Consider the following 12,252-nt stretch of genomic DNA (forward strand, 5'->3'; position numbering starts at 1 on the left):
AGGCGGCCTTTTGTGACTGGCCCTCTCTTTATGGAGCAAGACAGCATGAAAGGGATAAGTGATAGTGTTGCAATCTGCACGGGCTTTCAGGACACGCTTCCCGCGGCGTCTCAGCTCTATCCCTGAGCTACCAACAGGCAGCACAGCCCGGAGAGGGAAGGCTGGAGGAGAGGACTCCCCCACAGATAATGGAGCTCTGTGATTATTCAGCAGGAATGTTGGCAGAGAAAGCCCTGACTCCCCATCTTTGTTTTGAATAGGCTTCAAGATTGATATCTGGAGTATCCCCGGATAGCTTGTGAAGTACCATAACCTTGTAAGCTGCATGGAGGGTGAGGCAGATGTAATTTGGTCCATCTCAAAGAAAACAATTTGTTATGCAGAGCAACAACAACAAAGATTTTTAAAAGTAGTTTGAGGCGCTCTTGTGCAACAAAGCTATTTGAAGGATAGTCCTGGAAGGATCTGGTTTTGGACTGTCAATGGTGTGACATTGGGCAGTGAGAATGTATCATGATCTAAAACATTTGATTGTTGTTTATTTATGCCTTCTCTATATGGAAGTTCAATGTCTCTTTCCAGAGGAGGCTTAAGCAGTCACATTTTAAATACTTTGTGCAGAAATTAAAAAACATTTGTTGCCTTTCACGTTCTCTTAATTTTCTGTTTTCAGACAGAAATCTGTATTTCTAAAGGGTACAGGTGAGTTTGCCTGTTACTGTTAGAGCACTCAAAGTCTTATGAGTCAAAAGCAAACCTCCAAGGTTTGTGATACTTCCTTTTCAGCTCTGTCATTTGAAATGTCTGGGTTTCCTTTACTCCGAACCTTCCTTTGCTCACAGATAAACATTAAATCATCAGGGAACACCTGAATATAGGGGAACTGCAGTCTAGCTGAACAGCAGGTCATTTTCTTAATACTACCACAGACAAGACAGTGAAGGGAAGAACTGCACAGGGAAATGTATGGATTAAAAGATTCCATGAACAATGCAAAAATTGACAGAGGAGATACACGTCATCAGTTAGGCATTTTAAATAATACCCTCTATACCTTTCTTGGGATATTGAGAGAATATCTGAAGAACAGTAAGTGGTTTAAGTTACAAGAGACTGATTGAGTTTTGGGGGGATGGTGTGGCCAGACAAAAATTTTCAATGTTTTCTGGAAGTACAGTTTTCTCTCCAGCTATTGAGACACTGGATGTCATTGTTTTGGCAAAACCCTCAAACCCATGCTGCTACTCACTCAGTCTGCCTTATTTATCATGAATTCCAGATTATATGCAAAATCTTTCTGACAAACATTTTAGAGCCTCCTGGCACATTCAGGGTGTGTCTCCTGCAAGGACAAGCAAATTTGAAATACTGGCACAAAGAAGAGCAGCTTTATTGGACTGCAATGCCCCATGTGAGGAGCAGCCCTGAAAAGAGCATACTGAATGGTGCAGCACAAGGGAAAAGGCAAACCCAAACACAAATTCCTGGAGAGGATCCTAAGCTATAAATGGCTCATTTGTTCCATAGGTTAAATCCTGGCCCCATGGAAGTCCAAACTGGTTAAACTGCTGCTAACATTGCTAGGACTGATACACCATCCTATTTGTATTTGATTTAAGAATTCATTTTGATGTGCATCTTTCATAGGCAAAGAGGCACAACAGTTCCCAGAGGCAGCTTCATAAATGCTACCAAAAACACAAAGGAAGGAAAAAGGAAACAAGAAACAACTTCTTCTCATTCAGGAGTCACAAGCTGCCCAAGATAGGATCCAAAGATTCTGCAGGAGCAGGAATGAATTCTAATGTAGCCTCCCTAAATCCTTACACAGGCCATGTGTGTAGCACTATAAGCTCATAGATTTCTCAGAACAGGTCAGATCACCTTTAGGATTCTTATTGCTGAAGTGGAAAATGCCAGGTTGCAATTCTTCATGAAGCCTAAAACCAGTAAGAAATTGTGTGATCCAGAAGAGCTCACAGAACTCCTTTCCTGTGCAGTAGGAAGACATTCTGTCTACATCATGCATTGGGACATTTATCTCACTTTAGAAATGAAAGAAGAATCCTGCTGAGTAAATTAGAATCAGTGGTAATACAGCTGTTAGCTACAAACATTTGTTTGGCATGAATCAATCTCAACTCTCCCGTAGTTTGCTTTGATGGTCTCTCTAGTATCTTGTTGACTAATGATGAGATCATGGTTTGTTAATCTAAGTGCATAAAGAAAACATTCTGCCAAGCAAAATGCAGTCTCTTTTGCTGGGGTTTATTGCAGTTGTTTATAGACCTTTTGTTTACACAGGCATCCAAACCAATTTGTTGGATATTTATTTGGGTTACTCCACAGAACTGCCTGAACACAGACCTGAATCCTATCTTAAATCTGTCTGCATTTTAATGGGTCGTAGTTTGAACAAAGTGGAAACCAGCCACTTAGGATACATTTCTTGTTGGCCAGAACTTCAAATGTTTTGTGTGCTATCTATAATTCTCATCTTGAGAGCATTTAACAACTGGAGGGAGTTGTAAGTCTGTCTGCTTTGGAGGTTACACATTTGGTTTTAAACAGAAGTTAGTAGAACTCATTAAACTTTTGCAACAATCAAAACACAATTTTTATCCTAGGCAGGGCTTTAAATCTTCATTTAAAAATATTTTAAACTTCTTATTCTCCATAATCACCTCTAATTTTAAACTCAGAACATGCTCCCCTCAACTATTCCCTGTGCACCAGGAACTTGGGGGTACACCAGTTGCAGGTCAGATGGAGCACACAGGTAGCAACTTGGGCAGACAGTTCACAGCAGGAAAATTACTATATTTACAAAGCCTTAACTGAGCTCACAGATTTGAATGGAAATAAAAACAAATTAAGAGTAAACCTGCTTCTGATGGCTGCTTTTTCCTGATATTTGAAGGCATCTCACCTTTTTTGCTTAGCAAAAGTTCTTTCAGAGAATAAGAAAGCAACATGAAGAAACTCTTTGCATTTGTGGTAAAAATTATCCCCTCATCATCATTTGTCTTGGAAATACATAAAGCCCACTGTTACTTCACTGGGAGACTTGTAGAACATCTCCTGTAATTCTGAGCACTGCAGCCTAAGAGCAGACACATGGGAATGCCAGACATGCTGAGTCTGGACCTGTTTCTTAAACTTGGAAATTCTTAATTACTAGTTTGAATTAAAAAGTTGCTTATAATTTTTTAAAAGGAACTCTGACAAGAATATGTGGGACAGTGAAGAAGCTGAGGCAGAGAGGGATGGTGCAAAAGGAAAAGGCATGTACAGTAAACAATGGGCATAGTGGGACCCAGCTGAGGTTTACAGTGCCTCTCCCATGCTCCTAGTGAGTGGGAGTTTCACCCTGCAACTTGGGGCCAGAAGGATCAAGGAGAAATTCAGTAAGATGTGATGAGATATGTAAGTTGATTTTGGACTTCCAAGGAAGGGTAGGAAAAGGATAGGAGCAACTGTTAACATGGTCATATTGGCTGGAAGAAAGTTTGGTTATGGCAGTTTAAATTTTGTCTGGTCGTGGAAAATGAGGAAAAAATGTGTCAGTGGAGCCTGAGATGAGATTGCTGTCATTAAGGAGGATCATGGATTAGCTTTGGTTCACTAAAACCAACAGAGTAAAAATAAACATTTTGGTTAAAATGTCCATACCAAACAGGGTGCTGAAGAGGGAACCAAAGCAAGCAGAGAAGCCAAGAATGCTACTGGAATCTAAGGAGGCACAGTGTTTTAGGTGGGCTTTCATACTCAGTATGATTTTATTCCTTTCACTGTGACAGTTGTCAGAGTGAAATCCATTGCCTGCCAGGTGTTTGCAGAACCCTTCCCTTCCTAGGTGAGCTGTGGAGGGAAAAGTTTTGAGATCCATGTACTAGGGAATTGGGAGAGGAAGATGATCTATGGGAGGGTGTTGCATAAGAAGCAGATAGGCTGAGGGATGAAAGAGCTGTCAGACTATTCTTTTAATATATACAGGCTAATCCATAAAAGGAGGGGCAGCAGGAAAGATGGGAGGGAAGTGAAATCAGACAGTAATGGCACCAGAGAAAAAGAGCTCTTTATGCATTTTTCACACATTATTTGTATGTGTGTGTGTGTGTGAAAAGTAAATAGTAGTATTTTAAAAAAATTCAGAGCACCCAAGAATCTAAAACCCAGAGAAGAGAGTGCACACTGAATAGCTCTAAACTAGAAATCAGAAGCAGAAGTTGAAAACTATTTCTGTGTTGTCACTGCATGGGCATGGGCTTGAGTCCTCCCAGTCACTAGGACTGTCAAGAGATACTGGACAAATACATGGGTGACAAGGCCAGTGCCACATGGAGTACAAGTGTCCACATGCACCCCTGGGCTCAGCAAGGGTGGAAGGCATTGATTGTCAGAATCTGTGAGGCTGCAGCAAGGAAAGGATCACTCCACACATGCTGTCTCCTGTGAGCATCTGGTACTGGTCCTGCTGCAAGATAAGGTGCAAGGCTGGATGGTTCTGTGGTGTGGCTGTGTCAGGCTTTATTGAGTTAAGGTTGTGAACTTGCCTTTTGACTCCTATTTCTATGGATTGAGTTCTACAAATATTAGAACACATTAGCATTCAATTTTTTTTTTTTTTTTTTTTTTTTTTTTTTTTTTTTTTTTTTGCAGGACCAGCCTGTTTTTTGCCTTTCAAGAATACTGCAGGGAAGAGATAATAATAGCCAACTTTTGTGATTTTTGTAGCAAATGGGAAGTTTTCATTCACTATAAGTATACTTCAAAGGCACAGAACTTATATAAAAGAACCTCATGGTGAAAACTTGAGAAAAACCTGTGCTTCAGAAAATAAATTTTAACATCTTTGCATTTGTACTGATAGGTTTTATCATTAACTTGCCCATCATGAACTGCTTTAACTAGCACATGGCTGGAATGGAGGAATGGAGTTAATATGTGGTGTTTATACACCTAATGGCTATTGGAAATTCCCATCACAGGAGTGTACAGTTAATGTGCTTCAGATAAGTACCAGAAAGACAAAATATTTCCATTATTATTTCACTAGAAACTGAAATGTGCTTTGTAGGAGTCAGAGACTACAGTCCAGCTCATATCAGAATATGGTGTTTAAAATGTTACAATGTTGACTTGCTGTTACAAAAATTCAGTGTTACAGGAAATCAGAAACAATATGGAATAGTTTACACTAACTCTGCATTAAAACGATCCATCTGTTCTTGCTTTAGGTTCTTAGAGAATTGCTTTTTCATCTCTGTAATGCTTTTCACTTCCTATTAGTAAGGCTTTTAAAGGTAGGCACTGAGTTAGTATAAAACCCACAGCTTTTGAGTTTAAACGCCTATTAAAACTAAAGCTGTCTGGAACTACAATAAAAATTTATTTTGGCTACAAGAGACAACTTTGAAACCTAACCCATCTGTATTTTTCCTCTTCCAAACAGTGCAACATCCTGTATAATAGAATATTTATCTTAAACAGAGACCACATATCTTTACGAAAACAATTGTTTCAACTTAATTTATGGGGGGTAATCAGCTCATATTAAAATTTTCAGTATTCCAGGATGCTAATCTTAATTGGATACAGGAGATGCAGAATTACTAGAGTAATTCCACAGGATAATCTGAAATCTGATGTAGCCATTGACTTAGAATGCAACCTGTGTATATTAGAACCTGAAGTTGTCATTAAAAAATCGTGTACAGGCATATAGTATAGTAATTACAAAACACCTGTGTGTGCAAATTAGCATAGAACTGCAGCTACATTTTACTGGTAATTTAGGTTTGTGTGTGTGTGTGTTTAGGTTTGTGTGTGACTTGCAAACTCAATTACAGAATAATTTATTTGAAATAATTGAGCAGGTCTCTGCAATCCTTGGGCCCACCAGGGAAATACCCACACATATCTAGTAGGGCTGCATGGTCAGTGAATTTATCAATGCAAAGCACACAACAAATTGCCTCACTGTGAAGAGCAGTGTCCCTTGGATGCATAAAGCCCTCCACTGCCACGAGTGGGAGTCAAACATATCAAAGAGAGACTGGATCCCTGGGGTTTAGCTCCCTCCATACAATAGTTTGTCAGATTTTGAATTGAAAAGGGCTGGGTTTAGCACTCTCTAAATATAACCAGCCCTGAAACTCCCACAGAGATTCCTTTCTGTCTGCCTTCAGACGATGAGATAAGGCCCCTTCTCCTGTGACTTCAGTCTGGAGTACCTCTGTCATCCCCACCCCAACCCTGATAACAGCCAGCTTGGCACATATTTGAGAGCAAGACCTGGTGAGAGTTTTGGGGGTTTGTCTTGCTGTAGATTGCAGCCTGCATCTTCAGAGAGCCTCCTCTCAACATCTGCAGCATAGACCCATAGCAAGACATTCTGGCATCCAGGAGACAATTGACTCCCTTCATTCTCTGCCAGCTTCTTTCCATCACTTTGGGAACCAACACCTTGGACAATCTCCTTTTCTCCCTGCATTCCTTCCTTTTTTAGGCCTCCTCCTCATCCTCAACTTGAATGCAGCATCAAAGTTAAAGTATATTTGCACAATTTGCTCCCTTCCTCTCCCTGTTCCCCAAGTATAGCAGGATACACAAATTATGGATGTTAAAGCAGTACTTTTGTGTGCTATGATATACACGGGTTGTTCAGCCTACTTGCATGTGATTCACATCCTCACAAGCCCACAGGAAATCCCAGTAATATTTTTCCAGGCATATCTCCTGTGCTGAGGTGCCGAGCACAGCAGGGGCTGGAGGGAAGGAGTGTTTGTGCCTGGGAAGTCCTGTGATACATAAGTTTAGCTGGGAAGCACAGAACACTGTTGTTTAGATGTAACTCTTTTACTCAGTGACAATAAGAAATGTAGCAGAAGGACTGCAGTATTTATTCACCTTGTACAGTAATGTGTGAATCCTCTTACCTCAGTGGATCCAGTGAAAGCAATTTTATCAATGCCAACATGAGAGGCTATGGCTGCACCAACAATTGGACCAAATCCTGGCAAAATATTGACAACTCCTGGTGGAAAGCCAGCCTGTGAAAATAGGAATGAATGAATACAAGCATGACTTATGAGAATTGTTAGAGCACATTAAAGCAGGCATGTGCTTGTGATTCTCTCCCCACAAGGAGAGACAGACATCACTCCCCCCAGTTATTCTTACCTCTTTGATGAGGGCACCCATATAGAGAGCACTGAGTGGTGTTTGTTCTGCTGGTTTAATAACTACTGTATTGCCACAGCATAGAGCTGGAGCAATCTTCCATGCAAACATCAGCAGGGGGAAGTTCCACTGTAGGAAAAAAAAAAAGTTGATAGATGGAAAAATATTGCTGTGGTGTTTTGTTTTCAAGATGTCAAGCTGATACCTCACTTATTTCTCAGGCTGATCCTCAGCATAAATCTTTCCCAGCACAAAGCAAGGATTTTTTTTTTTTAAATTACTGCCATTAAGAAAGCAACAACAATGACTTCTTAGTTCTTTCTGTCCTGTTCAAAGAAATACAACCCCCACCTGCAATCTCCATTAAAAAAATTCCATTATCTGTTAATTTTTAAAGTCACAACTTTTTATTTCATTTTACTGTTTTGCTATTGTCACTTTTAATTCCCCCATGAAAATAGGTCTTGCTTCTGATATATTTGGAAAGAACTGTTTGCTCATGTTGAAGTAGTTTCGGATGTAAATTTCATATCCCTAAATGCATCTTAAGATATAAAATTTATACCCAAAATTATATAATCCTTCATTGATGGAATTGCAATAAAAATTCCATAAATGTCGATGTCCAATCAAAGCATTTATTTTTCTTGAAGTCGTCTTACTGAGAAATTTATATGGAAGATGTTAAAAGGGCAGTAAAAAACAATTTGAAAAACTCTTTGCTGCTATAAAATTTAGTGTTGTCATTCATTATAACTTCATTGAACTGCAACAGATGATGTGGTAAATTATATTAGTGTTATGCACAAAACATGCCTTGGGTAAAGATAAAAGTAGTGAGCCTTTAGTATCAAGGCCTGATCCTAGCAGGTTAAATGAATAGTCCTTCTGATTTCAGTGAAAATGTCAGAGTAATAAAATAACTGTATTTGCACAATCACTCTTGCAAATGCATGCAACAGTCTCTTTTAGAAGAATAGAAAGTATCAGTCACAGAGTCAGCCACTGGCCAGAACGTGTTGCTGCCTGATGCATATCAGCTGCCACTCTCAGACATCTCTCTAGCCCCTGGCTAGCTTGAAAAAATACACAACTGTCTTTCCTTCACTGAACACCCAATTTTTTACTCCCTCTGTTGTTTATAAACTCCGGAGACAAAGTGATGTTTTAATTCCATCTCCAGTACATAAACCTGGGAGGGGAGCTGTCGGGCCAGCAGTGTGCTAACAGCCTGCACTTCTAATGGCATTGCAAGGAGAGCTCACAGCAGTTTTATAGGGTACTATATAGCCCTGTTTATGCTACAGCACTGCCAAAGAGCACATGTTTTGATGGAAGCTGGGATGTGAAAGAGGATGAGGAGTTCAGTGTTAGACTTGCTGTTTAATTTTATTTTTGAATAATGTATTTGCTCAGGCAATGGCCAAGCACATGCAGCAGCCTGGGCTGTCCTCTGGGACTGGTAGCATGGAGGAAATACAGAACAGATCAGCAGTGGTGTTAGAACAGATGGATATGACAGCCATCTTCAGGCTTTGGAGGACAAAACTGGGGGAAGAACAGATGTGTGGTAGATGTCTGGGTACTCTGACTTTTGGAATGATCCTCAGCCTGTGGCCAAGTTTCTTCAGCAGGTCTGTCACTTAAGGTCAGTGAAACAAGCATAAGTGATGTCCAGCAATGCTGGGGTTAGATGTTGGGGATGTCATTTAGTAAATGCTTATCCATGAGCCTGGCTGAGGAACAGGGACAGAACTGTAGAATCTTTCATTCATAAGGACCAAGTTAGGAGAGTCTGTAGGTGTTTGCGGGACGGCTGCAGCCACAGACTCTCTGAGTCACTGCATTTTTCTCTGGGTTTCTGCTGAGTGCCTAACACAAAAGCCACCCCTTAACAAAGACATAAAATAACAACAAATATAAATAGGGGAAAAGGGCTTAACATTGTTAAAGTAATCTTTTCTGGCTGCTCCTTTTGTAATGGAATTGCTCCGTATTTCTGTTTGGTGGCTTTGTGGCAATGCGAACAAAATAAAAAATCAACATCAATAAAAATTTCAGAGAATGGCCTGATTAGTCCCCCAGTGTTTTGTCAAGCGAAAAAGCTTCCACGCAATATTTTAATAGCTATATGTGAGCCTCCCATTGAAATTTCTGCCAAAGCTGGTTAACTGACTCTTCTGAAAAAGTTACCCTTTCAGTGCAATTCCCATGCAGTGTTGAGCAAGATTTTATTATGAGGGTGTCTGCTGGGGTGTAGGGGGAGTATTGGATTTGATTAAATGATCTGTTTCTGTCTCACAACAAATAAAACAAACATTTCATGTCTTCTATTAGCTACACAATGTTAATTGTAATGATATGTCTCCTGGAGTTTCCTTTTCTCCTCCAGCCTTGTAAAAGAAATAGAGGAAAGAATGGAATTAAAATACATCACATTCTCCCAGGAACTGAGGAGCCTGTTAAATCACAGTAAAAACTAAATAAATAAAGAGACTACCACAGCAAAGCATCAATTTTCCATAAGTTGTGTGAACATCCATAACCACTGACAGCATATTAACACTGTGTTTTGCTTTGCTTATTTTAATCATGTGAATTCTATGACTTGAGAACTTAACTCCTAATAACAGAGCCTAAACCCTATTAGCATGTTCAAATAAGCATTTGCAGGGAGGCTGTTAAAGATATGTCAACAATATGAGCTCAGCTTTTTTCGTAATGGAAAACACACATAGCTGAAGACCATGTTTTATGTGTCTTTAAAGAGAGCTGGTTCAAATGAAAATAAATAGAAAGCACTAGTAGAGATACTCACAGGGATGATCTGTCCACACACTCCGATGGGTTCATGTCTTGTAAACGTAAAATAATCTCCATCTGAAACAGATGAGCATGCTTACTCTCAAGTGCAGTTTGACTTGGCAGAACAAAAAAAAAAATTAAAATAGAGGGAGGGAAAAAACTCTAAGGATCAGCCTTTGATGGCAGTAAAAGAAATAAAGAAGTCATGGAAGTGTTTTTTTGTGAGCCAGCATGGGAAACCTAGGTTCAGGAGCAACCTAATTGTTCTTTCTGTAGAACAAAGGAAGCAGGCTTCCCATCAGAAAGCAACCTGCTTTTTTCCTTGGCAGAGAGCTGTACTGCACAAAAAATTGCAGTAGCATGGAAGCACTTACTGGCCTCAGCTGATTTAAGGGTGAGAGAAGTGAAGAGTCACAAAGGCAATTTTCTGAAAGGCATGTGTGGAACACCACAATATAAAGGTGTATCTACAACCCAGCGTGGGGTAATAGAGTAACATTCAACTGACTCATCTACCATTGAGGACACAGGCAGTATGAAGTGATGGAATGATGTACCACAATCTCTAGATGTGGAATGAAGAGGGAAAGTTTGTGACTTTTGTCACCAAGCATCATTTACTTCCTGTGGTCTGGGAGCACATGCTGAGGTTACTCATGCAGGTTTCTTCCCATTTAACAAAGACCCAGAAAGTGACCTGCTGTGTGGGGACCAGTTTAAGTATCAATTAAAGTACTGTCTAACTAGTAGCTTTGTTAGTGTGCTCAGCCTGCATCTGTGCAAAGTAGATTTACTGTACCTTTGTACCTCAGTTGGGTCTCGTTGCTGTATAACCTAGTCCAGACTATCAAACTATCTCTGAATTTAGGTCAGATGTTTTTCTGTGAGGCTACAGCTGAGGCAAAGGCTATGCTAAAGGCATGAGCTGAATGTGCCCCTTGGCCTGTAGTGCTTGGTCATCTAGAAAAACTCAAACCTCTTAACTTGGGAAAATAATTTCAGCTAAGTATGTGAGAATGATGAGGTTACCTAGGCTTAATGGCAGGAGATGATTTACCAGGATAAGAAAAGGTTAGACAGCGGAAAGGAGTAAGAGGAGGAGAAGGAGAGATTACAGGGCTTTTCCCCCATTGTTCTGTCTGACACAGGGTATGTGCTTTCCCTCCCAGGCTGGGGTGGGAAGTGGCTGCCCTGGATCTCCCCCATTCAGTCCAGAGCTGCAGTATTGTATATATTGTATTATACAATACTAGGGAAGGGCCTGACTTCACAAGGGAGAGTGTGTTTTGGGAACCCACTGCAATATCCTCTAAAATATATCTGGTAACAAAAAACAGGTTAATCCTTAAAGTTTCTTGGGTTTAAGAAAAGACTTCAACTTGAATTTGATTAGAAATAACTTATTGTCAGGTCTGCTTATTTCTATCCATCTACTTTAAAGAATTTGCTCAGTAGAAACCTGAGCTAGAGTAGCTAATATGTCAACTGGGAGCCAGATACAAAATAATTATGAGAAAGGCAACAATAGTCTGCAACCAAGACAAGGGACATAACAGAGAAAATAAAGGAGGGAGAGAAAGAAAGAAAAGAGATTCAGGAAAAAGCAGAAGAAAATAGTTTGTCACTTGGTTTGTGCTGCATTGACAAAACAGTGTTGTAATGTTTTGATCTCCAGATGTTTGACAACTTCCCAGTGGAGATGAGAATATTTGTGTCACAGACTGAGATGATCAATTTGGTTTTCCAGGTTATCTTTCACAGATGCTAGCAGTGGTTCACAGACTACAGAAGATTCATCAGATCTGACAGAAGTGAAGTCAAAATACAGAGAAGTACATACAAGCAAAACTGTCTAAGTGCTCAAGAGGAATACAGAGGAGTCAGCTAAAAATACCGGCTTGTACTCAGTAGTACTGTGAGAGGTGGGTTCTCATCCAGAAGGATGGTGGCAACATAACAGTAACACAGTTACATTAGCACTGTCTGACTTTAGATTGTCACTGCATAATCACTGCCACATGTCTGCATGCTTCATCACAGAGTTATAGATAACCTGCACCTCTTGCCAAGGCAGACAAATGGTGGTTAATTCTGCCCAGCGTAGGCAGAACGTTCCTTCCACAGAGTGATGCCTCCCATGCAGAGCTGCTCTCCCTGCTGTCTCCCACTAGACTCTAGACAGATGCCCTTTTTGACACCTACTTCCAAAGTTCATCATCCACAGATTTTCTGTCAAGATGGGATTTTTGAGGTTGCTTTCTA

The 12,252-nt window shown here is 40.2% G+C and overlaps 1 protein-coding gene across 1 annotated transcript in view; it reads right to left on the minus strand.

The window, feature by feature from the left end:
- ALDH1A2 (aldehyde dehydrogenase 1 family member A2) overlaps positions 1–12,252 on the minus strand; it is a 54,125-nt gene that overhangs the window by 13,844 nt on the left and 28,029 nt on the right. The window contains exons 5-7 of the mRNA XM_079318109.1: positions 10,004–10,065; positions 7,186–7,314; positions 6,942–7,055 (exon numbers count right to left, since the gene is read on the minus strand). Of these exons, the coding sequence (XP_079174235.1) occupies positions 6,942–7,055; positions 7,186–7,314; positions 10,004–10,065 (305 nt within the window). The remainder of the gene's footprint in view (positions 1–6,941; positions 7,056–7,185; positions 7,315–10,003; positions 10,066–12,252) is intronic.

The sequence above is a fragment of the Erithacus rubecula genome, assembly GCF_903797595.1.
Source record: "Erithacus rubecula genome assembly, chromosome: 14".
NCBI lineage: Eukaryota > Metazoa > Chordata > Aves > Passeriformes > Muscicapidae > Erithacus > Erithacus rubecula.